Source organism: Apteryx rowi, unplaced genomic scaffold, assembly GCF_003343035.1.
Source record: "Apteryx rowi isolate R43461 unplaced genomic scaffold, aptRow1 scaffold_170, whole genome shotgun sequence".
In the NCBI taxonomy this organism is placed as follows: Eukaryota; Metazoa; Chordata; class Aves; order Apterygiformes; family Apterygidae; genus Apteryx; species Apteryx rowi.
This window is the reverse complement of record NW_020447975.1, coordinates 1,431,307-1,458,391: the sequence shown is the minus strand read 5'-3', so window position 1 is coordinate 1,458,391 and position 27,085 is coordinate 1,431,307. Positions and strand designations below refer to the sequence as shown.

The 27,085-nt window shown below is 60.8% G+C and overlaps 1 protein-coding gene across 1 annotated transcript in view; it reads left to right on the top strand.

Annotated features, from left to right (window-relative positions):
* RASGRF1 (Ras protein specific guanine nucleotide releasing factor 1) overlaps positions 1–27,085 on the top strand; it is a 108,891-nt gene that overhangs the window by 71,580 nt on the left and 10,226 nt on the right. The window contains exons 3-18 of the mRNA XM_026060725.1: positions 10,801–10,907; positions 11,650–11,797; positions 14,499–14,591; positions 15,701–15,954; positions 17,848–17,927; positions 18,529–18,722; positions 19,215–19,324; positions 19,981–20,099; positions 20,238–20,398; positions 21,515–21,578; positions 22,579–22,715; positions 23,366–23,448; positions 24,070–24,318; positions 24,697–25,067; positions 26,350–26,475; positions 26,812–26,982. Coding sequence (XP_025916510.1) covers positions 10,801–10,907; positions 11,650–11,797; positions 14,499–14,591; positions 15,701–15,954; positions 17,848–17,927; positions 18,529–18,722; positions 19,215–19,324; positions 19,981–20,099; positions 20,238–20,398; positions 21,515–21,578; positions 22,579–22,715; positions 23,366–23,448; positions 24,070–24,318; positions 24,697–25,067; positions 26,350–26,475; positions 26,812–26,982 — 2,467 coding nt within the window. The remainder of the gene's footprint in view (positions 1–10,800; positions 10,908–11,649; positions 11,798–14,498; positions 14,592–15,700; positions 15,955–17,847; positions 17,928–18,528; positions 18,723–19,214; positions 19,325–19,980; positions 20,100–20,237; positions 20,399–21,514; positions 21,579–22,578; positions 22,716–23,365; positions 23,449–24,069; positions 24,319–24,696; positions 25,068–26,349; positions 26,476–26,811; positions 26,983–27,085) is intronic.

Sequence of the window (27,085 nt, the reverse complement as noted above, 5' to 3'; positions counted from 1 at the left end):
GGAGCCCGGCGCCCCACGCGTGTCCGCGGCGCAGCGCCGCGGCCCGGCCGGTTTTGCCCCGCGAGGGTTTGGGGGAGGCGGCCCGGCGCGGAGGGGGCCGCCGGGCCGCAGCTCTCCCCGGCTCCGGCGGAGTGGCCCCGACTGCGCTGCGGCTCGCAAGTTCGGGTTCAGAATTTCACATCTTGATGCAAAGTCCATAAAAACGTGTTTGCGCGTGTGGACACGGGGGTGGGAGCCTTCCCCTCCACGGTAACAGGCTCAAACTCGGGCCCCGGTGTTTATGAAGATGCTGGCAGGGAAATGCGAATCCCCAAACACCGTGCAACGCCTGTAGCTTTGGAAATGGATATACCGGGCGCAGCACAGGGGGAGGCGCAGAGCCTTGTTTTTACACGCATTTCACCCAGGTCCTGCTTCTTGCCCATGCCATTTTGTGCTTCGGTCACAGGCACGGCTGGAAGAGCAGCACATCTGGCTGCCCAGGTCGTGGGGAGAGCAGAGCCAAGGGCTCCACATGCCACATGCAGCGTTTTACTTGTCTGCAGTGTTTATCGCCAGATGCTAATATCTGCAGGTGGAAATAGCACTGAAATATCAAAGGCGTTAGGAGGCCCTTGAAGAACGCAAATGCCCCTGGACCGAGCAGCAGGGAAGGAAATGCGTAACAGGCCTCCAAGCAGGTTTCTGTCACCTGCATGCACCTTTGAGAAGTGTGCGGGGTGGCACCGAGCAGCATTGCATGAAATGCTAGAAACCTCTGGCCAGTCTGTCTAGGTGTCATTTGCTGGAGTTTTGGGTGCATCTAAAAGCTCAGGCAATACAGATATGTATGCCAGGCGACAGTGGGATAGGAAGGACAGGTTTTCAGCCTGGGAATGCAAATAAATCTCTGCCCATCACTGCTGTAGTTTCCAAAATCACCTCCAGTCTAATGAACGTAGACAGGAGCTGGCTTATTGCAGCTGAATTTGCCCCTCAAATGCTGCGCTTTGAGTGCAGCAGCACGCCAAGCTGAATGCCCGTGCCCGAGAAGGTACAGTAAAGCCCGTGGTGAGGATGAGCGAGGGTTGTTTTCTCATTGTTCAAAGCCCAGGCTGCCTGCTTGTAGGAGTCACCACACATTTTGGGTCCAGCTCTGCAGCTCTTGCATAATTTTTGCCTAAGCAGAACTCGCCGTGAAATGCTTGTGAGCACTGTCTGAAGGACTGCAGGACAGGACCCCAGCAAGACTGGTTGGAGTCAAGTGACCCGTTATAAGGATATAAGCCACTTTTATTTAATTGTCTCTGGCTAGCCACGGCACGCTCAGCTCTCCAAAAAGCCCTGCTACGATAGCAAGGCAGGGCAATACCACCAGGATCACTGGACCGTTTCACTATGGAGATTGAAATACCATTTTTTTTGCAACAGCTGTGCCTTCTAGCAGTCCTCATCTTGCACTGGAGCAGCCTCCTGTGTACTACACGGTCCGCTTACCCGAGCAACCCCAGGTGCGTGTCTGCACGGGTGGGGGCACACCGGTGTCCGGTGCCCTCAGATACATGCCTTGAGAGAGCAGCGCAATACACGCTGCTCGGCGTTCCTCGCTGGGCTTAAATCGAGCTCGCTAGCCCCATTCCCACTCTTYGTGTTGAGATCGGAGGAATTTTACATCGCGTAAACATTAAGGGGAAGGTGTCACAGTCTCTTCTGATTTCCAAATGCACCTGGAAGAATGATCCTCAGTGTAAATGAGGGATTGCTATCACAATGCAGTAAGATCCTGCCAGATCTGCCTTCACGCTAAATATTTACAAGGCCACTGATCTGCACTGATTTACAAAGGTTTAGCGTCTGGCTCATAATTTTGTAATTCATYGGGACAAATTTAAATGAAAGTGCTCAAGCACTTGAATGCCCACTGCTTTGCAAACTAATTAATTGCATACCAGATGAGATAAGCAGCAGAATATTTATGGTGCAGATCTGCAACACAGTCTGTTCAGGACAGTGAAAGCAAGAAAATGGCTAGCGAAGCCTGCAGGTTTCTGAAAGAAAGGTGTCACAGTTCTGCAAAACAGATGTAACGTTTTCTTCCAACTCACCTGGTACAGAGCCATGTTTAGCATCRCCGCTCTTTGAAAGGAAAGTTCTGAGGAAATTTCTAGCATTGCCACTGATCACCATTAATTGTTTTCTGAGAACATTTATCCATCTAGACAGTTATAGCTCAATGAGGACAGTATTCCCTTCAGCAGAGGAGTTTCAGATTTAGATTCCTTCTTAACTGGAGTAAAACCTGAAAGGTTTCAAATTCTCCACAAAGGAGAAATTTTTAAAAACAAGTCTTTCAAAAAAACCCCTCTTTTTTAAAGTTCAAATATTTTGCTTTGTCGTGGGTTTCTTTGCTAGGAATGCAGTGTATTTGTAGCGTACAGCATATATGAGACTGAGGGAACAAAGTTATTTGAAAAACTGAAACACTGAACGGGGGATTTGGACACCTCTGGAAACTTTCTTTTCCGTTTATGTTCTGCTTTTCCCCCAATCAAATGCTTTTCCAATCAGTTTGATTTTGCAGCCTATTTTAATTTGCGGTGGGGCTTCAGCCCGTGGCCCGGCCGGGCGGATGCCGCAGGTGCTGCGCGCAGGGGGCGAGCGGCGGAGGGAGGCTCTGCTCCCGCGCGGGGACGCGGGGCTGGCGCGGGGGCACGGGCAGAGCTCCGCCGCCAGCCGCGTCCCGGCCGCCGGCTYGGCGCAGGTCTGCCGTGCCGGGTGCTCCGGCCGCTGGTTTTGTGGGCGCGGGAGCCCCAGCGGGCAGCGGCCCCCGAGCGCAGCTTTGCCCTCTGATCCCTTCCCCGGGCTCGGCGCTGGTGCAAATCGAGGTCTGCGCAGGCGCAGAACCCGTCGGGCTTCTCCCCTCCGGGGCCGTCGCCGAGCCCCGCCGCGGTGGGGGATCTCCTCTYGGTGCCCGCGTGGGGCAGCGGGAATCGCTGCTGGCCTCGCCGCGCAGATCCCGATCGGAGGCGGATTTCCAGGCCTGTGCCCAAGCGCATGAGTTATTCTTAACCGCCGGCGCTCTGTGTCTGAGACGAGAGCCAACATGATGCTGAGTCAAGTGGTAGCACTGAGCAAAACCCTTGACTTGAAACTCAGAAGCACTCTGAAGCGACGAGTCTTTTTTTTCCCCACAAAGCCCAGGCTGCTTYTGTGAACACGATAACTGCAGATTTTTTTTCCTCGTCTCTGAAGCTTTAGCCAGTGATAGGCATAACATTTATTGTCTGTGCTCTCGGGGAGGCGGTGGAGACTCAAGGAAACATTTTGGGATACGATGCAAAGCTGAAGACGGGCTGGTCGGTGGGTCGCAGTGCTTGGCCCTGGTTTCCCAGGCTGATGGCTGCAGGGCTTGGAGAAACTGCTCCCACTGCTGGTGGGCATCCAGCCCGGATCCTGCTCGTGCTCCCTGCGTGGGAGCATCTCCCTGCGGGGCCGGTGCGGAACGCAGGTGCGGGAGCCGGTGTGTCCCTGTGCAGGGGCATCTCCCGTGGGGCCGGTGCGGGACGCGGGTGCGGGAGCCGGCGTGTCCCTGCGCGGGGGCATCTCCCCGCAGGGCCAGTGCGGGACGCGGGTGCGGGAGCCGGCGTGTCCCTGCACAGCAGAGCTCGTGCACGCAGGACTGTGAATCTTGTGGCAGCAGCCAGGTTTCTGCCCAAAACGTGCTGTGCTCGCGGAGGCGCCATGTTCTTCATTTTCTAGAAAACTGTGTGTTGTCTTTGGGGGCATCTGAGCACGCTGCTGGCAGATTCCCCTCTTCCTCTTCGTGTTCTGCTTATCCAGATCTCGACATGACGAGATCTGTGCGACCGATCGCGACGAAGCGGTGTCGCTCGGAGCCCGAGCACCCGACACCTGCCGCTTCGGTCGCTGGCTGTGTCACAGGATGGAAAACTTCCCCGACTTTGTCATGCAAATCCAAATAAGGAGATTTGGGGAAATCATGGCCTTCTTACGGGTGTTCTGTGAACAAAGAAGCTAAAGTCTTTGCGTAAATTGTTCCCTCGGCAGTAAACATGACGCAGCTGATGGGGACGATGAAGCCCGTTGCCAGCTGAGAGCCRAGCCTGAAGCCCCGTTTATTGCCCCTGTAACTCGGCGGCAGTAGGGACCTCTGGGGGCGGTGCGGCCTGGAGCAGCGCTCGCAGGGCTAAGTAGAGCAAGGTATGTTAAACACACTAATCCCCACTAGTGTTCAGGGCTGTGTTTTTTTTTAAAATGTTCACAGGTAGTTTTTTTAAAAGGCTCAGATCCACCATAATTGATGCCTCCCTTTTGTCCATCACCAGAAATGCAGATTCCCAGTCTTTGCACGGCTGCCCTTGTCTATGGATGTCGTTCCAGGTATAGGTTGCTGTTGGATGGTCAATAGTAAGTATTTAGATGTCCCAAGCACCAGAGAGGTGCTTCTGTTAACCGCTTTTCTGAGATTCTGCAGATCCAGAGTCCTTAAAGTTAAACATGGATGTCTCAAGGTCAGATACTTAATCTCCAATTTCCGAAGTTTCTGCAGCTGGATGCTTCATTAATGCTTAATTTGGGGTAGGGAGAATATTATCAGATAAGCTGTCAGGTTGTTGGACTGTTGAGAAAAAGTGTAGCGTTTTTGCATCAAAACCCTTAGTTGAAGTAATTACAAAATATTTGTTGGAATATTTGGGTTGCCAAAGCTTGGCAGTCAATGAGCTTGGTTTCTGATAAATGAAAAAGGCTGAGTGTTTTCATGTATGAGAGATGAACAAAAGCCTGAAAAATGAAACAGCATTCAAAAGTCAAGAGAGACTTTTCTCAAAATGAATTATTTGGGGAAAAATTTATGGACCATTTCTGACTAAGAGATCTCTTGGCTTAAAGAATGCTGTTTGGCTCTTCCCATCAGCTTAATTCCCCTTGATTTGTTCATTTGGGTCTCTGCCTTGACAGCCTGCCCATTTTTCTGTTGGAACTTTATAACCTTTAAATTAAAACTTTTTCTAGGCTCCGGTACTTTTAGCCAGGCTTTCTGCAAGGAGATGAATGTGGCAGTAGCTCAGCCTTCACACCAGGAGCACTGGAAACCTAAATGTGTCCACGGGAAATCTGAATTTTTGAACATAAATCGCAATTTGTGAACTTAAACCTACGCCACCCGCAAATTCACATATTTTCCACTAGTTTTTGAGGTTTAAACCTGATGCCAGGCCTTTCCTTTTCATCAGACGTTCTTATCCAACAGATTTGTGGAACTGGCCGAAGTAGTAGGGTGAAAGAAAAACCTTCCTCCCCATAGAACCCCGTCAGCTGGGGAGGCTGAGATCAAGTTTCTCAGCTGCACACRCACAGTTTGCAGCTTTCCTGCGAATACGGAGACGCTGTAGCAACGGCAATATCCACATGCAAAGTTTGGCGGAGGTGTGGATGTCAAACATAGCCGGGTTTAGGAGATGGGTGCGACACCGTCTCCTTCATTAACTACTGTGGGGAATAGCAGGAACGCAGCGTTTTGGGGTGGCGCGGGGTCCCCTGCGTGCCCGGCTCGYGGCAGGGGCGAGCGCCGCGCTTCCCGCTTGCTGGGGCGCGGGGAGGCTCTCGCCTGGCGTTCCTGTTCGTGGGAGCCCGCGGCCGGGCGTCTCCCTGCGCGTGGGAACGGGGGATCGCAGCCCCTCGGACGCGGCTTGTGCTCAGCTCTAGAGCCCGGCTGCGAGCGATGTTGGGGCACGTCCCGAGGCAGAGGAGAGAGACTGCTGCCCCTGGGATTTCTTACCGTCGTCCGTAAGCAAACGAGCTGCCAGCCGCCCCCGTCCTCCCGTCCGAGCCACAGGTCCTGCCTTGCCAGTGCAYGCGGTATTTAGGTCAATGAAGTTAAAGGCTGCCGTTGCCGGCTGTGGATTTTGAGGCCCGTCCACCCAAAGCGGGGAAGTTCTCCTGCCTCGCGCTTCGCGGCCGTCGGGAGCAGCGGCTGGGGTGCAGCGGGGCGGCGGAGCAGAGCCACTGCCCGCGCCGCAAGCGAGGGGTTGCGGCTCGCTGCTCCTGCGCGGCCGTCCTGGCTGGGGGGGTTTCCGCAGCCGCTGAGGTCGGGGCCAGGGACAGACCCCCGGAGCCTGCAGCTCCCACCACCTCGGCAGAGGCCCCGAAGGGCTGGGCGGGCACACGGGGGGGCTGTCGGGTTGCAGCTGGTAGTTAAAGCTGTGCTCGCGCTCGAGGTGCCGACGTCGGCCGGGATCCCCGGCCACTTTGCAGCCGGAGCCTCYGTGCTTGGGCACCGCTGCAGCCGGGCAAGCGAGAGCAACGGGTCCTGGTCCCGCGAGCGGTGGTCTCCCCAAGGCGGTGGAGCGTCTCGTAGCTTGGGGAGCTCCCTTTTGGGCGGCTCGCTGGATGCACGGCGATCGCTCTGGTCCTCGCGCGGGGCCGCGAGCGCGGGCGTTCGCTAGCCAGAGCGTCTGCAAACGGGCCCCGGATAGGTGCGCCGCTCCCTTGCGTGCGCAGCTCGGTGCAGGGGCGCTGGAAGCGGGTTGGGAGGAAACCCTGGCCGAGGGGAGCGGCGGGGCCGTGCCGTGCAGTGCCGTGCCGGGAAGCGGGGCTGGGCTGGGCTGTGGCAGCGGCACAGCCGGGGAGCGTCGGAGGGAGGCTGCTGGCGCGGCGCGCTGTAAATCAAGTGGAGAGCAAGCCTGCGTTTGGACGCGGAGCCCTGCTGGAGCTCACCTGGAATGCTTAAACACCTCTGCGGACGCGCGCCGGGGCACACTGTCCTTGCGGAGAACCAGGGCGCCGTGTCCCAGAACTGCCGCAAGGAAAGGAAATATCCCAGCAGGAGCCCGGTGCAGGAGCCCCCCAGTGCCGCGGCAAACCCGCGCTCTCCGTAATGATCGCGTTGCCTTGCATTTGAGAAGTGGAGGATGGAGGAGCCCGGGTGTCCCTGCCCTCAGGGCTGGGAATGCCGGTGCTGAGCGGACATGGGCATGGAGATGTGCACAGCCGGGATGGGCCCGCTCGCGCTGCCCCCGTGCTGTGGGGGGGGACGCCAGGCTGCTGGGCTTGTGGCCGAGCCCCACGGAGAGCCAGAGTGGGGGTCGCAGGGTGGGCTCCAGGGAGGCACCGCGTCTACCAGAACCTGCCGGAGCTGTGAGCCACGGCATCTCGGGGTTGGCGGGGACCCATGTCTTGGCGTGTACAGCAGGGACCCATGTCTTGGGGTTGGTGAGGACCCACATCTTGGGGTCAGCAGGGACCTGTGTCCTGGGATCTACAGGGATCCTCAATTCAGGGTCAGCAGGGACCCATGTCTTAGGGTAAACGGGGAACCAAGTTTTGGGGTCAGCAAGGACCTACGTCTTGGGGTCAGCAGGGACCCATGTCTTGGGGTCTACAGGGATGCTCAGCTCAGGGTCAGTGGGAACCCACGTCTCTGGGTCAGTGGGGACCTGTGTCGGCTCCCTGCTGGGTTGGCTCCCGGGGAGCTGTGTCTCCTGGAGCCCGGCTGGCCGCTGGAGCAGGACACCTCCCGCTGGGCCCCCGGCGCTGCCCCCGTGCAGGGTGGCGGCGCAAAGAGGGAGAGCCGCGGGGCTGGAGGCAGAGGGGCTTTTCCTCCCCCCAGGAACGCCGGCACCCAGCGGGTCCGTGGCGCCCCGCGGCCCCGTCCCTCGGCGCGGCCCTCCGACCCGGCGTCGCGGGTGTCGAGGAGGTTTTCCTGCCGCGGCACCTCGCGCGGCAGAAGGGCAGAGCCGTCGGCGGCGCTGGCAGCAGCAGCCGGGGGACATCAGCCACGAGGGAGGACATTTCCGTGGAGATAGTCCCCGCACATTAATCACTCGCGTAGTCTCCTTCATTAATTCAAAGTCGATGGTTGAGGTTCTGGAAGCAGAAATAGCTCCCAAGCAGCGTTTTGCTATTGTACTCCCTTGTCTCGGTAAAAATAGCCAAACTGATGCTGTGKTTTTTTTTTTAAACAGGAAAAGYGATAGAGCAAAAGGGGTTTYGAGAGGGGGGTGCCGGGGTGCCCGCGGGCGCCTGGCCGGTCCCGTGCTGGCGGTGCCTGCGAGCTGCCCTCGGAGCTGGCCCGCGGCAGCTTCGCTCTGGCCGTGGCCGTGGGAGCCGTGGCCGGGAGAGCCGGCTCCGATTTATCCCCCCAAGGGGGTTTCTGCCGCGACCGCAGCCTCTGACAGCAGCGGCGCGGCCGGACAGGGCCGTTTGCGCCGCGGGACGGGGCTGCGGCTCGGCTCCACGCGCGTGCGGCGGCTGCGGTTAGCAGGGCTGCACCAGCGCCCGGCGGTCTCGCTTGCTGGCGTGGTCCGCAAGCACGAGGACGCAGGGCCCCCGCTCGGAGACCGGTGCTTGAGATCCGCAGGGGAGCTCCGCAGACACCGAGTGCAAGCTCCAATTTTTATGCTTTTATGTCGATTATCAATTTAAAAGCTTGACGGGGGAGAAGAAGTGCAAACAGAGACCCGGAGCTGGAAAATCGTGGAGAACCAGGGCGCATCTCGCAGGCTTCAGGCATCGCCGGCTTTGGTAGCTGCCCGCCGCGATGCCCAACTCCTCCTGCGGCGCAGGAGCCAGGGCGCTGGGAAAACAGGATAGCGGTCACAGAGCCGGCGCTGCCCTTGGTGCAAGCGCGAAGGGGCTGGGGCCGTTTCCTGTTGGTTTGGCTTTTTTTTTTTTTAATTTTCACCTTGCAACCTTAAGCGTTTCCTTGCCRTTCTTTTGGGCAGAATTGCTAATCCGCTGGGCGTTTCCTGAAATAACGTTTCCGCAGCGCAGGGGGGGACGCGTGCGTCGCAGCGCCTGGGCGTCCGGCGGCCGCGGGTTGGCRGCAGCGGAGGGAGGGCTGGGAAACGCCGCGGAACGAGGGGCTTCGGGACCGGCGTCTGCTGAGCTCCTCCGAGGGAGGAGAGAGAGGTGGTTTGGTTAAGGGGCGCGAGTGCCTGCGTGGCCATGGGTTAACGAGGCCTTTGAACGAGCGGAGAAGGGCGCGAGAAGCAGCGGGCTGAAGCGGCGCAGATAATTTGCGCTCAGCTGTGCAGTGGCGGGGGATGCTGGAGGTCGGGGGGAYGCTGGAGGTCGGGGGGACGATCCTGCCCCTCTCCGCCTCCGGTCGGGAGCTCCCGGCGCCGCTGTGGATGGAGGCGCTCCTGCGGTGGGATGGGGGGCTTCACCCCGTCCCTGGCCTCCAGGACCACGGCCCCAGCGCGGGCAGAGCCCCAGGAGCCATTCCCGGGCTGKCGCGGCTGATGTGTCAGCGTGGTAACGGAGCAGGATCGTAATTTAGGAGGAGATAAAAGCTGGTGGGAGTTTTATTATTCAAATATAGGATAACTTCCTCCTCCCGAACGCGCCGCACTTCCTGCGTATTCTATGGGGATAAATCGGAGCGACACAGTGAGCTGTGACGCGTGTGCGCTCCCGGGACCTCGCTTTTAGTTGCGTACGGGGCTGCCCGTGGGCACTGGGCCGTCGTYCCCGGTGTCCCCGGCCTCGGGCTCTGCGCCGCGGCAGCGCTTAAGCTGCGTTTTGCAAAGCCTTTAGGAGGGAGCAGCAAAGCAGAAGCCTTCCCAGAGCAGCCGTCCGCTCAGGGCACGCTGCTAAAAAGGACAGGTTTTATGCCGTTCTGGTGTGATCTTGCTCAGCCTGGCTGTGCCATGCTTCCAGGTTAAAATTAGACCAGCCGGGAACCGTCTGGAAAAATACTTCTTGTCAGAAAAGGCCGGTCCGTCGGGAAGGTGCTTTGGATGGAGCGGCGGGGGAGAGCAGCGGCGCGGGGGCCGCGGGAGCGGGGCCGTTCTGGCCATCCCGGCGCCGGGGGGCTCCGGCAGCCCTCGCCGCGCTCTCAGCCCCGTTTCGGAGCGGAACGGAAACGGGCCCCAAACCTCTGCAATGTCCTGGTTTTCCAGATGGCCCTAGGCGAAGTCAGAGCGCTCTAAAGCGAGCAAAGCGGATGCGTTACGGCCCCGGGCTGGGCGCGCTGCCCCGCGCGGGTGATGCCGCCCCGGTCCGGGGTCGCTCGCCGGGAGCCCTGGGGATGGGGCTGGCGTGAGCACGCGGCCGCGTTTCCAGGCAGCTCCGGGGCGTCTCGCAAAGAGCCGGTACGTGGATGTGCTCCAAGACCGGCGTGTCTGGAAGGGCCGGAGCGGGAGCAGCCTTTGTCCCCTCCCCGGCAGGTTGCTGTTTGGAGGGACCAGCGCAGCCGGAGGCGCCTCTTCGCTCGGGGCCGTGCTCRACTCGACGGGAGAGGGGAGGCTGGTGGCACGACGCGCCTTTGCCAGCGGCTTTCTGCCTGGTCCGGCTGTTCGTGGCGGTGTCTGACATTGCAGCGTTTCACCCGTTTCCTAGGAGACGAGAGGGAAGCGCAGGAACGGCACAAACCCCCAGCCGGTGCCGGCTGCCACCGCGATTACAATTAGCACAAATACTGCAAATGTCAAGGGAGGCTAAATATAGCCCCCGCGCCGCGCGGCCCCGCGCCGGGAATCCGCAGCACCCCCAGCGCCCCCGCCGGGGACGAGGTTCCCGCGGGACCAGCCAGGGCGGCTCCGCGCTCCCGGCCCCCGCAGCGGCCTCCTGCCCCGACGTTCCTCCGAAAAACGGGGTTTGCCCAGGGAGTCTCGGCTCCGCGCCTCTGTTCCCGTCCTCGCTCGCGGCCTCTGCAGCCAAGGCAGCTCTYCCCCCAGGCCCTCGGCACCGGGATGCTCCGGGTGCTCCTGAAGCCGCGTTTCAGCACGCTTTGGTACCGCTCGGGCTATTTCCGAYGGCGAGCGAGCGAGTGACGCCGCGTCGCGTTTGCTCCTGCAGCATTACTTCACCGTGAACTTCAACCACGAGAACCAGAAGACGCTGGAGCTGAGGACGGAGGACGCCAAGGACTGCGACGAGTGGGTYGCCGCCATCGCCCACGCCAGGTATCGCCCTCCGCGGGGCAGCGCCGGGGGGTCCCGCGGCCGCCGGAGCCGGGGGCAGGGAGCGGGTCCCGCGTCCCCGCGTTTCTCGCCGGGCGCCGCGGGTCCCACGAGAGGCCGTGGCCAACCCCCCCCCCCCCACCTCCTGTGCAAGTTTCGTCCAAAACAACAAAAACGGTCAGAAACAGCCTTTCAAAGCTCGTGTTTTCCCATGCGGAAATGTTCGCGCAGCCCCGTGCACGCTGGCGGGAGCGTCCCAGCGGCAGCAGCTCCCACCGCCGGGAGAAGCTCCCGGGCTGGAGCACGGCGGTGGGGGCGCGCGAACGTTGCACGGGGGAAACCGGCTCAATGAAACCCGCTGCAGGCCCTGGGCATGAGCAGGCGTTGGTGGGACGACCTGTGCTGCAGGTGTCCTGCTGCTCGCTAAACTCTTGCGAGGGGATAGGCGAGAAAAATTCGGCCTTTCTATTTTTTTTAAGCATCCTGCCAGTTCCTGAAAATTTGCGTTCGGTTTCTGTTTTAATCCTCACGTGCCATCCGAGCCCTTTCCAAGCCGATCGGGTCTGAGTCGCGTTACGGCCGTTCCCGAGCTCCCCGAGCCGCCAACGGGTTCCGGGTGCCCCGAGCRCGCAGGGGGCTTCGGAGCGCGGGGGGTTTGCGGGACGAGGCGCCGGCGGAACTCGGGGAGCGCCGAGCTCGGGGACAGCGGGGCCGAAGCGTGCTGACGGCGCCGCCGGCCRAACAGTTACAGGAATCTGGCTACGGAGCACGAAGCTTTGATGCAGAAGTACCTCCATTTACTTCAGATCGTGGAAACGGAGAAAACTGTTGCCAAGCAACTTAGACAACAGATTGAGGATGGGGAAATCGAGATCGAGCGCCTGAAAGCGGAGGTAAAGAGCGCGACTTGGCGCCGCCGATGCCCAGAGGCCACGGGCGAGGGGCTGGCGGCGCCGTGGCGGGAGGGTGCCCGCGCCGGCACGGGCCGTGCACCCCGCGCGCGGGGGACGTTCSGTCTGCGCATGGGGCTCCTGGGCTGCACTGCAAAGGGGGGCGAGGGCATCGTGAAGAGGCTTCGCTTTATCCCGTTTCTGGCAGAATTTAAGGTTTCCCGCGTGCAAACCGCGGCCGCGAGCAGCTGGTGCCGGGGCGCAGCTCGCGCGGGCTCCCYGGGTCCCGCAGCGTTTTGCACCGCGGTGCGGGGGGCTCGTGCGGGGCTCAGGCGCTGGCTGGGAAGCGCTGCCGCCGCCGGGACGGGGCCGAGGGCGGACGGCGTGCCGCCACCTCGCTTTGGGGGGTTTTGGCCGCTGCGGGGCTTTTGGGGCCAGGACCGGCTCCTGGAGCCCAGCGTTTTCTGCGGTCTGGGGTTTCTGCAGCCGTTCGGTGTGAGAGGTGGCGGCAGGTGGGTTTTGTGCCCTTCAGAGCTTTCTGAGGCACCGCGCGTTTTTCCATCTCAAATCGGGACTGAAAATTCCCACAAACGGCAAACTGAGGAGAGAGGGGCCGTGGGGGCAGGAGCCGCTCGCAATATTTCGGTTTCATAGCTCCCTATTTTAACCTTCTGAATTAAACAAAAAAAAGGGCACGTTAATACCAAATTCAGCCCAAGAGTCAGGCTAGCGGTGAGCTGCGAGGTTTGCTCCTCTGGGTCTCCCCAGGCTGAAGGACGCTTTCYGGAAGGGCTCGGTGCTGCCGACCGACCGCTCTCCGGCCGAGCGGCATCGCCCCAAAACTTCTCCAAGCCCCCGGGGCCCGCTGGCAGCGTGAGCCGTGCTGTGCCGGCTCGTTCGGGTTATTAGACAAAAATACAGTTGTTTCCCTGTTCCGCTACGGTGCGTGCTGTGAGCTGACCTGATTACATCCCTTTTCTGCTCTTAATCCACCCTGGGTCAAATTTTCCAATCACGCTTCTCCACCGGGATTAAGGCATCGGTGCTGCCTATTGACATTTTTCCCGTCAAGGGAGAAGGGGAGACGTGTGCCAACCTGAAACCGGCTCAGGGAGCCGGGATTAAAAATGCTTGGCAACCGCTAATCTAGGGACTGGCAAGGAGTTGCAGTTAATTAGCATTTTCCTGCGCTCAAATACATTTGACTTCACCTTGAGTTGTTGTTTTGTTTTTTTTTTTTTACTCTTCTGCATTCTTTGAAGTAGAGATCAAATAATCAGCTTCTCTTTTAAAGTGCAAATTTTGATTACTCGATTTAAAAAAAACAAAAACAAAGAAAACATAGAACAATACAAACAAAACAATCCCCAAACCCAGTCCTCTTCCCATGCTGCCTATTTATCAGCCACTGTCGAAGCCCCACTCCCGGCCCTGAGAAGAGTCGTTCCCAGCCATTAATTGATAGGGAATCTGCAATAATTTCATTTAGTCTTTAATAAGCTGTGTTTGACAAGCCCTAATCGTTAATTAATGAGGGCCTCGTGGCTGGCGCCGTGGGGTGGGGGCACGGAGCCACGGCCGCAACTCCGCACCCGTGCACGCTCCCGGCTCCGCGGGAAAGGTGGGTGCTGAGCGCCGCTGAAACGCAGCGATCGCATTGACCCCAAGCGTTTTCTACCTCGTTATTTCAGGGTGGGAAGAAAAAAAAAAAGTGTTTTTTTCATTACAGTTTGGAAGAGAGACATTTCATAGAAAATGCTGAGAACTTTGTGGAAATAATTTCTCGTTTGCGGGCTGTGACCGTGCAATAGGAGCAGTTTCTACCTCTGTCCGCCTTTTCCAGGCAATCATGCCTTGGCCTCATTTATTTTTCTTTCCTTTCCAATAGTTCAGATACCAAAGAAAACAGCACGCACTTTACTTGTATTACAATTATTATTGCTTTCAATTCCCAGCTTAACTTAAAAGCAGGGTTCACTGACTGAAAAATATYTTAACTAAAACCTTCCTTTTTTTTTCTTCCCTTCTCTCCAAAGCTGGACTTTTTTTTCCCCAGGAAAATACTCTTTGCGAGTTGTTTTTATTATTTTCTATCAAATCAAAGTTCACACTTTTCCTGTTTTTTTTTTTTTTTCAAATAGTACATTTTCTTTTTTCCCCTTTCTTCCCCTTTCCTGTAGCTTTTGAAATGGTTAAAGTAGGGCAGAGGGAGAGAGAAGGAAGTGAGCAGAGGAGGGAGGAAAAAGGACAAGCGCGGTGCAGGGAGAATTCAGATGCTTCATACGGAAAGGATTCAATCACACCTGCGCTGGAAAGCTAAAGTTTGTCCCTGTCTGCAAGTGTAGGGTATAAACGACTTCAGATTTTCCTGCTGTTTTCTTTCCAACTCATTTTTTAATCAACTCACACGTGCAGACTCTTAGAAAACAGCGGTGTGGCTTGCATTTGGTACCGGCAGGATTTCCGGCTATAACTATTAATTCTGTGTTTCCCATGGGGTGCTCAGGGAGCGTGCTGAGCCCTGGGGGTACGGAAAAGTCGAGGGTTAACTGATATTTCCGATACAATTTTTTTTTATTATTTGGTTCATCTAGTGATGTCTCCTTAAAGACAGAATCGGCACAATACGTGGTTATACGTGTAATTTAATACGGAACAGGCACCRTTTTTCAGTGCTGTACGGGAACGTGCTCTGTGTCTGCAGATCGCCGCCCTGCTCAAGGACAACGAGCGCATCCAGTCGGGCCAGAGCAGCGCGCCCAGCGACGACGACAGCGACATCAAGAAGATCAAAAAGGTTTGTCGTAGGCMAGACCGGGGCCGAGAGCGAGCGCTTGCCCCAGGGAGCCCGGCGTGACCGTCTGCCCTAACGCTCGTTTCGAGAACGAGACGTGGTCCTTGTTACGCTAGTGGAGTGGTTTTTTGGGTGGGGGGGGGCTATTTGGGGAGTTATCTCCGCTTGCAGATTTTTTGCAAGAAAACGTGCTCTGCAAAACTAAAAATCTTTGTTTGCTGTACGGGCTCCTCCGGGTCCTCCCTGCTTTCCCCCGCTGGCCGAGGCATCTTTGCCCGTGCCAGCTCGCACACGAACGGTGCCTCTTACATCTCGCTTTTCCAAAGGTTGTTGTTAAGACTTTTGTTTTCAAGAAGAAAACACACCACCCAGGCAGAATTCCCTGCAGGGAGCAATAGACCCCGTGAGATCCTGCGAGGAAATCTTCTCAGAATGAACCGTTCTCTGGGAGAACAAATCGTGCTTCGTGCCAGACGCTGTTTGCTCTAATATTCCTAAAGCTACCAGCAGAAAATTAGCTGAGCATGACAAGTGCCCGGTGCAGCCCAGGCTGTGCTGCGGCTGCTGCTGATTTGTGTGAGCAAGGATTGGATGTTTTTTTTTTTCTAGCTATCTTAATATATCTCTGTCCGTTACTGTCCGGGTGTTTGGGTGCGCCAGGTAATTGGCGGATGGATGGCCAGGCTTAAGCACCAGCATTTTCATGCCCTCGCGGTCCTGCTGGCAGGAAAGTGCCCGGAATTGTGCTGTGCAGCGGGGAGGTCAGAAGTTAATGCAGGAGCCTTTCTTCTCGTAGGAGACTTGCTTTCATCTCTGTAAAAGGGAAAAGAGGACGCTGTCTGCAATAAGAAAGTGCATTTAAATGAGTTATTGTTCGTTTCCCAGCCAGGAGGATTCAGGGAAGTACAACTAGCAGAAACCGTTACGCACGCTTCAGCACGGAGCCGGTGAAACCTCATTAGACGTTGCTGCCTCGCAGATGCAATGCAGCGGAGGCTCCTCGGCAATACCGTGAACCGACGAGCTGCGCGGTCTCTGCACTGTGCCGGGCGCCGAGCGCCAGCCCGGCTCGTCGGCCCGATCCCCTAACGAGGTCGTTAATCTCTCCGCAGGTGCAGAGCTTCTTGCGCGGCTGGCTGTGCCGGCGGAAGTGGAAGACGATCATCCAGGACTACATCAGGTCGCCCCACGCCGACAGCATGCGCAAGAGGAACCAGGTGGTGTTCAGCATGCTGGAGGCCGAGGCCGAGTACGTCCAGCAGCTGCACATCCTGGTCAACAACTTCCTGCGGCCCCTGCGCATGGCCGCCAGCTCCAAGAAGCCGCCCATCACGCACGACGACGTCAGCAGCATCTTCCTCAACAGGTGAGCGCGCGCGGGGCTGCTGCGCTCGGCGCCGGCAGCGAGCAGGGAGCAGGCAAGCGCCACGGGAAGCGCCCCAGGTCCCGGGCTCTCCGTGTTGCTCCGTCCCGCTTCCTTCCGCTGGCAAGGCGAYGCGCCGTTCCCTTCCCACGTGCGCGGCCGTCGACAGAAGTTCTCCATCCCTGTGGGCCGGGGTGGCCCACTGCGTGCATAGCACCGGTACGCGGTGCCTCGGGGTGCATCGCCTGCGCGGGAGCGTTGCAGGGCAGAGCCGGCTGCCGTGGCCCCGGGTGCACGGCGCTGCACCGCCACGGGGTGCAGGACCCATTGCTGCATGGGAGYRTYGYGGGGCAGAGCTGGCTGCCGCAGCGCTGGGTGCACAGTGCTGCACTGCTGCAGGGCGCAGGACCCATTGCTGCATGGGAGCGTCATGGGGCAGAGCCGGCTGCCGCAGCCCTGGGTGCACAGCGCTGCACCGTTGCAGGGTGCAGGACCCATTGCTGCATGGGAGCGTCGCGGGGCAGAGCTGGTGGCTGTGGCCCTGGGTGCAGGGCGCTGCACTGCTGCAGGGTGCAGGACCCATTGCTGCATGGGAGTGTCGTGGGGCAGAGCTGGCTGCCGCAGCCCTGGGTGCACAGCGCTGCACTGCTGCAGGGCGCAGGACCCATTGCTGCATGGGAGCGTCGTGGGGCAGAGCTGGCGGCCGTGGCCCCAGGTGCACGGTGCTRCACCGCTGTGGGGTGCAGGACCCATCACCACGCGGCGGTGCAGCTCCTGCCCTGGCCTCTGCCCGCAGCGCGCCGGTGCAAGCGTGCCACGGGCCAGCTTTCGGCGCTCCGCCGGCCCCGCAGGTCCTTGTGCAAAGCGTTTGGCCAATCCTTACTGCGCTGGCCCAAACAGCATGCGTCTGGCATCGGAGGACAGCAAAGAGCAATGCAAATAGGCGTCTGCAGGGTCCCAAAGCGTTTGCCGGGGTCTGAAAAATCCCTGTAAAGACGCCGGGGGAGCAGACGGAGCGGGAGCAGGGAGGGCAGCGCGGCCGCCTGCGCCGAGGCGGCAGCAGCGATGGGCAGGTCTCGAGCGCGCCGGGAGCACAAGGGCACGGGAGGCCCCGAGCTGCCTGGCCGGGGGAACACGGCGGTGATTTATCGACTGCTGGAAATTAAACAAATCCATTTGCCTTGCTGTCGGCAAACGGACATGAGCGGCGGTTAGCAGCAAAAGCCATAAATTCCCCCGAGGGAGGAGGTGCTGAAGGGGAAAGCACGGTTGGTTTCCAGCCTGCAGCGAGGGGGAACGGGGACTTGCAAAGCGGCCGGCGCTGGGCGCCGAGGAGCTGGTGGTGCCTCGCCGGCCTTCGCGGAGAAGGACGGGGACGGTGGGCGATGGCTTTTCTGCAGGCGGCGAGGCGGCATTGGGATTTAGGGGCTGGAAGCCTGGAGGAGAGGAGCTGGTGCGAGCCTGCGGGTTTAGCGGTGAGGCAGGGCATCGCTGGCGGGCATCGCGCCCGGAGTGGCGCAGCGGAGGAACGGCCGGAGCTCGGCCCCGTGCCAAACCCCCCCCGGCCCCGCGCTGGCGGCCGGTCCTTGCCGCACGGGTTTCCGCCGCTCCGGGCCCAAAGCGGGGAGACGCGGGCAGGAAAAGCAGCTCCCTCTGGGGGCTTGTGCGCCCGTGGGGCGGCGCGGTGCCTCCCTCTGCTCCTCTGCCCTCCGCTCCCTGCGCGTCCCCCGCCGAGCCGCTCGGCATCCTTCCCGTGCCGGACACTCTCCGGCCCGTCCGCGGGCTCTCCTCCGCGCTCCTCGGCTCTCCTCCCCCTCTGAGGGGATAATCCGATTCRTTTGTTCATGATTTGCTTCTTGTTCATCTGCCTTTTCACCCCCTGGTTTTTCTTTTCAGTGAAACAATCATGTTTTTGCACCAAATCTTTTACCAAGGCCTGAAAGCAAGAATATCCAGCTGGCCGACGCTTGTGCTGGGTGAGTGCGCGACACCTCTCCGTTGCATTTTGTTCTCCGCCCTCCGCTCAAAATCCTGCCCGTGCTGTTCCTCCTGATGCCGCTTTGCAGGCCTCCTTGCTGGTCGGCTGCAGCCACGGCACGYGTTGCGCTGTGCGTCGCCGCCAGCCTCTGCGAGGCTGAGCCACGTCGCTCGCAGATGCAAGGACCTGACCGAAAAAGAGAGGGAGAAAAACAATTCCCCGGGTGTCCTAACTCTGCACGTTAGCGAAGGGAATGGACCCTGCCGTGCGCCCGGGAAACCGTTCTGGTGCTAAAGAGCATCGATACGTTGCGAGGCAGATCCTGCTTCGACTGATCCCTAAATCTTAAGGAGATTTCTGCTGGAGGAACGTGTATTGAACGTGGACACGGCACGCGCAGGCCCCTGATGTGCCCAGCTTGTCCCTGCGGGAGCCGAGCCCCAAGCCGGGCGTCTCGGGAGCAGCGAGGGTCGGGCGTCCCGCGGAGCCGGGGACAGCCCCGAGCGGTGCGGACGCGGGGCTCGTACGGCCGCCCCGGCGGGAGAGGGAGGTCTCCGACCCGCGCCCTAACCTCCGCGCCGCGGCCTGTCTGCTCGCAGCCGACCTCTTTGACATCCTGCTGCCCATGCTGAACATCTACCAGGAGTTCGTGAGGAACCACCAGTACAGCCTGCAGATCCTGGCGCACTGCAAGCAGAACCGCGACTTCGACAAGCTGCTGAAGCACTACGAGGCCAAGCCGGACTGCGAGGAGAGGACCCTGGAGACCTTCCTCACCTACCCCATGTTCCAGGTGATCGCCACCCTCCCGGTGTTGGACCYCCCCCCCCCCCCCCCCCCCCSCMCCCTGGGATGCAAACCGGAGCGTGGGCTCCGAGGGAGGGAGCAAGCCTCATCCCTGCGGGAGGCACCGTGTGGCTGGGAGGCGAAGACCCTGCGTGGCGCCTGCGCTCCCGGTGGTCCTGCTCCGGCTGCTGCCGGGCTCGGTTTCCGAATGCAACCTCTTAACGAAGCTGCTGGTTGCGGGTGGCTGGTGGCTCCCGGCACCCACGGTGCCGCCCCGAAGGAGCTGTGGCAGGGGGACGCGGTTGTCCCAGCACGGGCGGGATGGAGATGGGACCCGGGACCGTTCCCGCTCTTCAGCACGTTTGAGCACGAGGCCTGGAGCTCCTGGAGCCTCCCCGGCCGGCGACGGGGCCACCGGGCTGGTGGTGCCCCGTGCCACCCGCGTCCCCGCATTCCCGCGCCGCGGCTGACGCCCGGCTCTCTGCCGGCCGCGGCGCAGATCCCCAGGTACATCCTGACGCTGCACGAGCTGCTGGCTCACACCCCGCACGAGCACGTGGAGAGGAACAGCCTGGATTACGCCAAGTCCAAGCTGGAGGAGCTGTCCAGGTGAGACGGCGGCCGAACGCGGCACGGGCTGCGGAGGCTCCAAAAGCCCTTTTTCCTCGTGAAAACGTGTTGCTTGGCGCTGGCGCGGCAGCCCCGTGGGCAGGGTCGGAGCCCGTCCTGCCGCCGCTCCGGCTCTAAGCACGGCCCCCCCGTGCCGCCGTCCCGGAGATGAGCCCTCGGGGGCCATCGGAGATTCCCTGTTTCCGGTGCTTTCTCCATCAGRCCAAGAAACGAGGCAGAGTGTCTGTGAGGGAGCAAAGTTCACCGAGGCTCCTCAGCCCCGAGACCGTTCGCRAGAAGAATCCCCCCTTCCTCTGTTCCCCGAGGAGCAGGGACATGGGAGGTGTTTTGGTGAAAAGGGGGAATTTATCCACCCGGAATCCACGTTCTGTGATTTCCCAGCAAGCATGGAAAYGCGAGACGCATATGCGTCTCAATGCTTAGAAACCTAGGAGCGTAGTCCAGCCTGATTTGCAGGTTATCCGCTGAGCTCCAGCATGTCCCGTTATTTATACGGATGAATACTGTAATTCTCTTGATATTCCTTCATTTTCAATCTTGCCCAATGCAGCGCCTCCAGCGTGTCAGAGGGGATCTGCTGGGAAGGCTCCTGCGGATTTCCTGCAGGCTCCAATTTTCTCTCCCCGCTCCTTTAGGATAATGCACGACGAAGTGAGCGAGACGGAAAATATTCGAAAAAACCTGGCGATAGAGAGGATGATTATCGAAGGGTGCGAAATCCTGCTGGACACCAGCCAGACCTTTGTAAGACAAGGTGCGGTGCTCGTGCCGATGGCTCTCCCCGCCGGGCCCCGGGAGCGCGGCATTGTCGTCGTCCCCCCCCCCGCCGCGAGGGCTCGGGACGCCCCGCGGCAGCGCGGCCGGATCCGGGACGGGTGCTGCTCTCTCGCAGGGTCGCTCATCCAGGTGCCGATGTCGGAGAAGGGGAAGATCACGCGGGGGCGGCTGGGGTCCCTGTCGCTGAGGAAGGAGGGCGAGAGGCAGTGCTTCCTCTTCTCCAAGCACCTCATCATCTGCACCCGCGGCTCCGGGGGCAAGCTGCACTTGACCAAGGTGCGGGGGGCGCGGGGCGCRCGGGGRGCCGGGAGCCTCTCCCGGGGTCTGCGCCTTCCCCGCTCCGGGGCGTTAGGTAATCCCTTCGAACCTCCGGGTTTAATTCGGGCTGCCTTCCGAAAGGCAATCCGATTCTGAAGGTAATCGACGGTTTTGGCCGTTTTCGAGCTTTCTCGCCTTAATTCGGGGCTGAAACTCGCCCCCTGAGCTCACCTCCATTTGTCAGCTGCTGTTTATGTGCCCCGTGGGCCTGAAAAACGTGCCGGGCTCTGTTATTATTCGCCTGCGAATCCCGCGGTGCCGCTTGCCCTCGCCTGGCCGCCGGCGCCTGCCGGTGTCGGAGCGCGAAGCGGCGGGCGGGCGAATTCGTCCCCGGTGGCCCGGGCGCCCTGTCGCCGCCGCGCGGCGCTGCGAGTCACGTGCAAGCCCAGAAGCTGCAAGGTCTCGATAAAAGACGCGATCCCGGTCTGCAGCAGAAACGTTGACGATCTCTTCAGCGAGAAACTTAAATTACAGCGCAGATTTGTACATAACGCTCACGGTCTTCTCCAGTCCGTTCCCAAGACTCACGCTTTTGTTGGTGGAAGTTTTGCGGTTAATTGAGCAAGAATCTTAGAGAAATTGCTCATTACTGGCATTAAATTACCAGTTTGAAAAATTACGGTCCATGGCGAGGAGTCGATAATTACAACAACAGACTTTGGGGAAATTTAATTTAAAGCTCATATTAAATAATTTATAAACAAATTAGTCGATCGGTTATACAAGGGAAATTGCAATATCCTGGCACTTAGTAACTGCTTTTCCGCCCGTCGGAGCGCCAGCTGCGCTGCCGGGGGCGCGTGCAGCAGCGCCAAACCCTCGCGGAGAGTCGCCCCCTTCCCGCACGTGGGAACGGGAGCCGGCGCGGGAACGGGAGCCGGTATGGGAATGGGAGCTGGTGCGGCCGCGGGCACCTGTGGTCGGGCCGTGGTGGCCTGGCTGGAGGAGCCGGGAGGCTGCAGCCCTCCTCCTCCTCCTCCTCCTCCTCCTCCTGGGTGCACGCGGGATGCACGCGTTGGTGCATGTTTGGGGCTTGCCTTTCCGCCGCCGTGACCCTGGCTCCTGTCCCCCCAGAACGGCGTCATCTCCCTCATCGACTGCACCCTGATAGAGGAGCAGGAGAGCACCGACGAGGACGGTAGGTGCCGCGGGCGTGAGCAAACAGGCGCCTGCAGCGCGGTCGCGCCGCTGCCGCCAGGGCGAAATCGGAGGTGGGGGAGCGCGGCGCTGGCGCGCGAAGCAGACGGGTGCCGGAGGGGGGGTGTCGCGTTGCAGGTCGCACCTGCAAACGGACTGAGGCCGCCGGAGTGGGCGAAGTCCGCGGCCAGCGCGAGTCGGCACCCTCGCGGTCACTACAAGCTCGCCGGGCTGCGCGGCGGCTCGGGCATCCCGGGCGGCCGGCGTTTCCGTAGCCTGCTCCTTCCCGTCTCCCCGCTGGTTTTGAGAGCCGCGTCTCCGTGGCTGGAGGCAGCAGCCGTATCTCGTGCCTGGGGACCGATCACAGCGAGGCCACGCTGCGGGCATTTTCTGTAACTGATGCTGCGTCCTCGTTGGAAACTCTTGCAATTAATCCGTAGGGCATAAAAGCAACGGCAGAACAGCTCACGGAGCCAATTCAAATACCAAATAGATTCAAGGAAGTCATGATCTACTGGCTGGATTTAATTAAGTAAATTATTTACTGTGAGCAAAACAGATGCACATCTGTGCAAATAAAATCTTCCTCAGGCAGCCGGCGAATGTCACGCAGCGCAGTGCTAACAAGCTGAAAAAGGCTGGGATGCAGGACGTTTTTCAGCCAGTCCTGCTTCGTTACAGCTTTTGTTGCAAAAAAGTGCAGGTTCCTGTTTTTTGTCCTCATTGAAAGTTTTTGAGCAAAAATAATCGGGAGCTGGCTTCTCCCCGGCGCGAGCTGGGTGCTCCGGTGCGTGGAGCTGCTGTGGTCCCGGCAGCGCCGCTGCTCCGCTCTTGCCGTGGGCATGCCCCAGGCTTTGCCCTGCAAACCTGTCGTGTCCTTGCCACGAACAACCTGCAAAACGCGACAAGCTCATTAAACCCAAACTCAAAGCTCTTCCAGGGGAGGAGGCGGGTGGGAAAATCTTTTCAGAATCACTGTGCCTGTTTTTTCTGTTCCAAAGCAAAAGCATCCGGGCAAGATATAGACCACCTTGATTTCAAAATTGTGGTGGAGCCAAAAGATTCCTCGTCCTTTACGGTTATCCTGGTGGCGTCGTCCAGGCAGGAGAAGGCTGCGTGGACCAGCGACATCAGCCAGGTAGGACGGACGGACGGATGGACGGAGCGGCGGGCRGCCGGAGCAGAGGTCTGCCCCCTCCGAGCTCCGTACACGTATATATTACATAGGAAGGACGTAAATGGTCGCCGGTGGGCGGAGGGGGTGCAAGCGGGCACCCGCGTGGGGCGAGCAAGCGGCGAAGCGGGGGGGAGCGGGGCAGCGCTCCTGCGCGTGGCCGGGCTCCGGAGGTGATCCAGCAGCGCGGGCTCGGAGGAAGGCTCAGGACGGGAAAGGACGGGAGCGGCTTTCTGGGAGCTCCTTTGCGTCTGCCGGCATGCGTTTAGTCGGAGCCGGGACAGGGATTGGAGGAGCTGGGAGAGTGAGCGGCGCCGGGCGGCAGTTTCGCTGGGAAGCGGGGACGGGAGAGCGGTTATGGAAGTTCCCTCCGTCTTGGCGTAGAAGCTCTCGCCTCTCCCAGCGGGGCGCTTGCAGCCTCGGTCTCCGGTCGGACGGGCAGGGCAGGTGCCCTCAGCGAGGATGCGTCCTGTCCGGATGGGACCGAGAGCCGTGCGGAGAGCAGCTCCCGGCGCCCCGAGCCGAGGCCGCCGGCGTGCCGCCCCTGCCCGGAAGGACGGGCCGGTCGCGCGCAGCCGGCCTCCCCCCCCGACCCCCATCCCTTGCGTTCCCAGTGCGTGGATAACATTCGCTGCAACGGCCTCATGATGAACGCCTTCGAGGAGAACTCCAAGGTCACCGTTCCCCAGATGATCAAGTAAGCGCTGCCGCCCCGGTGCCGGCATGGGCTCTGCCCCGAGCGCCGTGGAGCCGGCTTCCCCCTGACCCCGCGCGACTCCCGCCGGCCCCGAGCGCCCAAACCTTGCTTGCATCGCTGCCCCCGCCTCCGTTCCCGAGTGGCGGGAGGAGGGAAGCGGGAAGGGGAGACTGGAAAGGGGGAGCGCGAACCCAGGGAAGGATGCGGCCGGGCTGGGAGCGGCGGCATCGCTGCGGCCGGGTCGTATCGCCACCGGGATGCTGCCGCGGGGCTGGTTCCCAAACACGGGGAGAAGCATCTTTGTGCACGGACGTCCCCCGGGACACGGGCGGAGGGGGGAACGGGATCGGTCTGTCACATCACATCTTTTCCACAAACACCTGCCTGTCGAGCACGGGGGATATCTCCACCCGTTCGGGGGTGCTGATTTCCTCGCTTTCCCCGCACGTGTTCCCCCTGGGCTTTGCGCCGGGGYGGCTCCATACGAAGCAGCCTCCTGCAGCGCGGAGGAGCCTCTGCCCCTTCCCTGGTCCCCGCAGGCGTTTCGGGGGAAGCCGCTCGTACTGAGTGGCGCTCGCTTTCGTTCCAGGCTGGAACCACAGATGTCTTGTTTCTCTGCAGGTCTGATGCCAGCTTGTATTGTGATGATGTTGACATTAGGTTCAGTAAAACGATGAATTCCTGCAAGGTGCTGCAGATCCGCTATGCAAGCGTGGAGCGGCTCTTGGAGAGGCTGACGGACCTGCGGTTCCTGAGCATTGACTTTCTGAACACGTTTCTGCACTCGTACCGYGTGTTCACCACCGCCCTGGTCGTCCTCGACAAGCTCATCACGATCTACAAGAAGCCGATCAGCGCCATCCCCGCACGGTGAGGCTGCGCCCGGGGCCGCGGGCTTTGCGCTGGGCTGGGAGCTGCTGCTCTGCTCTCCGGCTCCGTGTCCTGTCCTGCGTCGGACCTGCGTTTCCCCCCCACCTCCCCGGCCCCTGGTGCCCCCAGGTTGCTTCCCTGGCCCCCCCCCCCCCCCGAGTTGTGATACTAGCGCACAGCCGAGCTCGGGGGCCGGGGCGGCAGAGGCTTGCCCGGTGGCATGATGCCTGCTCCTGGCTCCCCAACCCTTGCTGGAGAGGCGTGGGATGCCCCAGAGAGCCGGAGCCGCCGCCGGAGCCGGCGCAGAAGCGAGGGACCTCTGCAATCCCCGCCGCAGAGCGGCCGATAACTCGCCCCCGCTTCCGCCTCCCCGCCAAGGTCCCTGGAGCTCCTCTTTGCGAACAGCCAGAACAGCAAGCTGCTCTACGGCGAGCCGCCCAAGTCCCCGAGGGCCAACCGCAAGTTCTCCTCTCCGCCGCCGCTCTCCATCAGCAAGTCCTCGTCGCCCAGCAGGAGGAGGAAGCTCTCCCTGAACATCCCCATCATCACGGGCGGGAAGGCGCTGGACCTCGCTGCGCTCAGCTGCTCCTCCAACGGCTATGCAAGCATGTACTCTTCCATGGCGCCCTTCAGTAAGACCACGCTGGACATAAACAAACTGTACGTGTCCAGTAACTATCCCAACAAAATCACCGATGAGGGAGAAGCGGCCTCGGACAAGCAGGAGGAGTCGCCGGCGAACAAGCAAAGTAAGCCGCTGCGGGGCTGAGCGTCTCGGYGGGTTGCGGTCGGTGCTGCCACCGAGGGTGCCGGGATGCGCGGGTTGGGGGGGGTCCGGCACGCCGCCCTGCGGGACGGCACGCGCGGGTGATCCCGAGCCCCGGGGAGAAAGCAGCACCCGGTGCCATGCCGGGGGAGCAGGGTGTCGCTCCGCGGGGCGCCCCTCTGCTTTCCGCCCGCGCCCGACGCCACCGCGAGCATGCAAAAGGACGCGGTTTGCACGCCGGCCGCAGCCCCGCGGCGCAGCCCCAGGGATCTCCGAGCCTCGCCGCAGCCTGGCCGGCCCTTCCAGCGCCCGGGACTGCAGCCGTGCTTTCCCGCGGTGCTGGTGAGCCAAGAGCTGGCCGGAGGGGCCGTCCGGCTCCGGGGGTTTGCACTGCGAGCGGTCGCGCTGGCAGTGCCCTGCGCCCGGCTGCAGGCAGTGCCCGCTCCTGCCTGTCCCCAGCCCTTCCCCACGGCCGGGCGTGCACACAGATCCCTGGAAATCCTGGGAATCGGCCCTGCCCGTGTCCCTGCTCGCAGCTGCCCTGCTCCCGGCTGTGCGGGGACGTTCAGCGCTGCCGCCCGCTCCGTGGGCGCTTCCTGGTCCTTGGAGGCCAGAGCGCGGCTCTGGATGCAGCTCGGGCGCCGCTAGCCGGATTTCCGGTCTTCGGCAAGAGCAGGAGCACGCTGCAGCCGCCCTGCTGTCCCGGGAGCAGCCTTGTCCTGCCCTYGCTGCAGGTCCTGCCATGCACCTTCTGCATGCCGGGGACCCCCCCGCATGCGCAAAGTCTCTAAGGAAGGGGTGACCCGCTCCGGGAGGTGGCCCGGGAGCGGGCAGGGGATGGAGAAACCGGCGGCGTTTGGACACAGCGGGCCCCGTTGCTGCTGGCCTGTGCCGGAGCCGTGCGGCACGTGGCTTTTCCCAGCCGGCGCGTGCTGCCCGGCCGGCAGGACGGTCCCTCCGGCTGCTCCAGGTGCCACTTCGCTCCGCCGTTTGCGTCTGCTCCCGCTCTTGCCAGCGCCGGAGCCTCCGGCTTCGGGCAAGCAGCAGGAGCGCAGGCAGCACCCGCTTCCCCTGGGTAATGCAGTACCTGAAGGCTGAACAGGTGATAATAATAATAATAAAAAAAGTAATGGCAGGGCACGATTCTTGCATGTCTGCTTGGAGTAGGCTGTGATCCCGACTGGGGAAATGTGGAAGAGCTAAAACACGGCTACAAAATGCACTTCTCCAGTGGCGATTTTAAACCGGTTCCTTGTTTCTCGCAGGTTCAGATGTGTCTGTTCGGGAAGAGTCTGACACTGACCCGAACCAGAGTGATGAAGCAGAAGCCGAAACCTCCCCAACAAAATCTCCGACTACTCCGAAGTCCGTCAAGTGCAAAAATTCATCAGGTATCCGGTGCTCCGGAGCGCCTCTGGCTCCGGCGTTGTTCCCAGAGCGGCGCCCTTCGAGCCTGTCGGCGTAGCGCTGCCACGACAGGCGGGTTTAAAACCGAAGCACATGCGAAAAGGAGCAGGGTTTTGCCCTTTATTTTCCTCCGGGGGGACGGGGAAAATAGCAAACTCCTCCAGGGCTTTATTGCAGAGCTGCTGTGCGGTTCCTCGCGCCGCCGTCCGAGCCCCGCGGGACGGGACGGGACAGGACGGGTCGGGGGGCCGCGCTCCGCGTTAACCCGCAGCGAGGGGAGCGAGCCGGCCGGGGTGATGCCCCCTTCTCGCCTCCCGCAGATTTCTCCTTGTTCTCCTACAACAACGGCGTCGTCGTCACGTCCTGCCGAGAGCTGGACGGCAGCCGCAGCGCCCTGTCGGCCGCCTCCGCCTTCGCCATCGCCACGGCCGGCGCCAACGAGGGCACCCCCACCAAGGAGAAGTACCGGCGGATGTCGCTCGCCAGCGCAGGTGGGACGCGCTGCCCGCAGCCCCCGTCTCCCCGGCGCGCGGCCGCTCTTCTCCTCCCCGTCAGCAGCCGGCGGCGCCCGCGGGGCTCCCGCGGCCGGGCTCC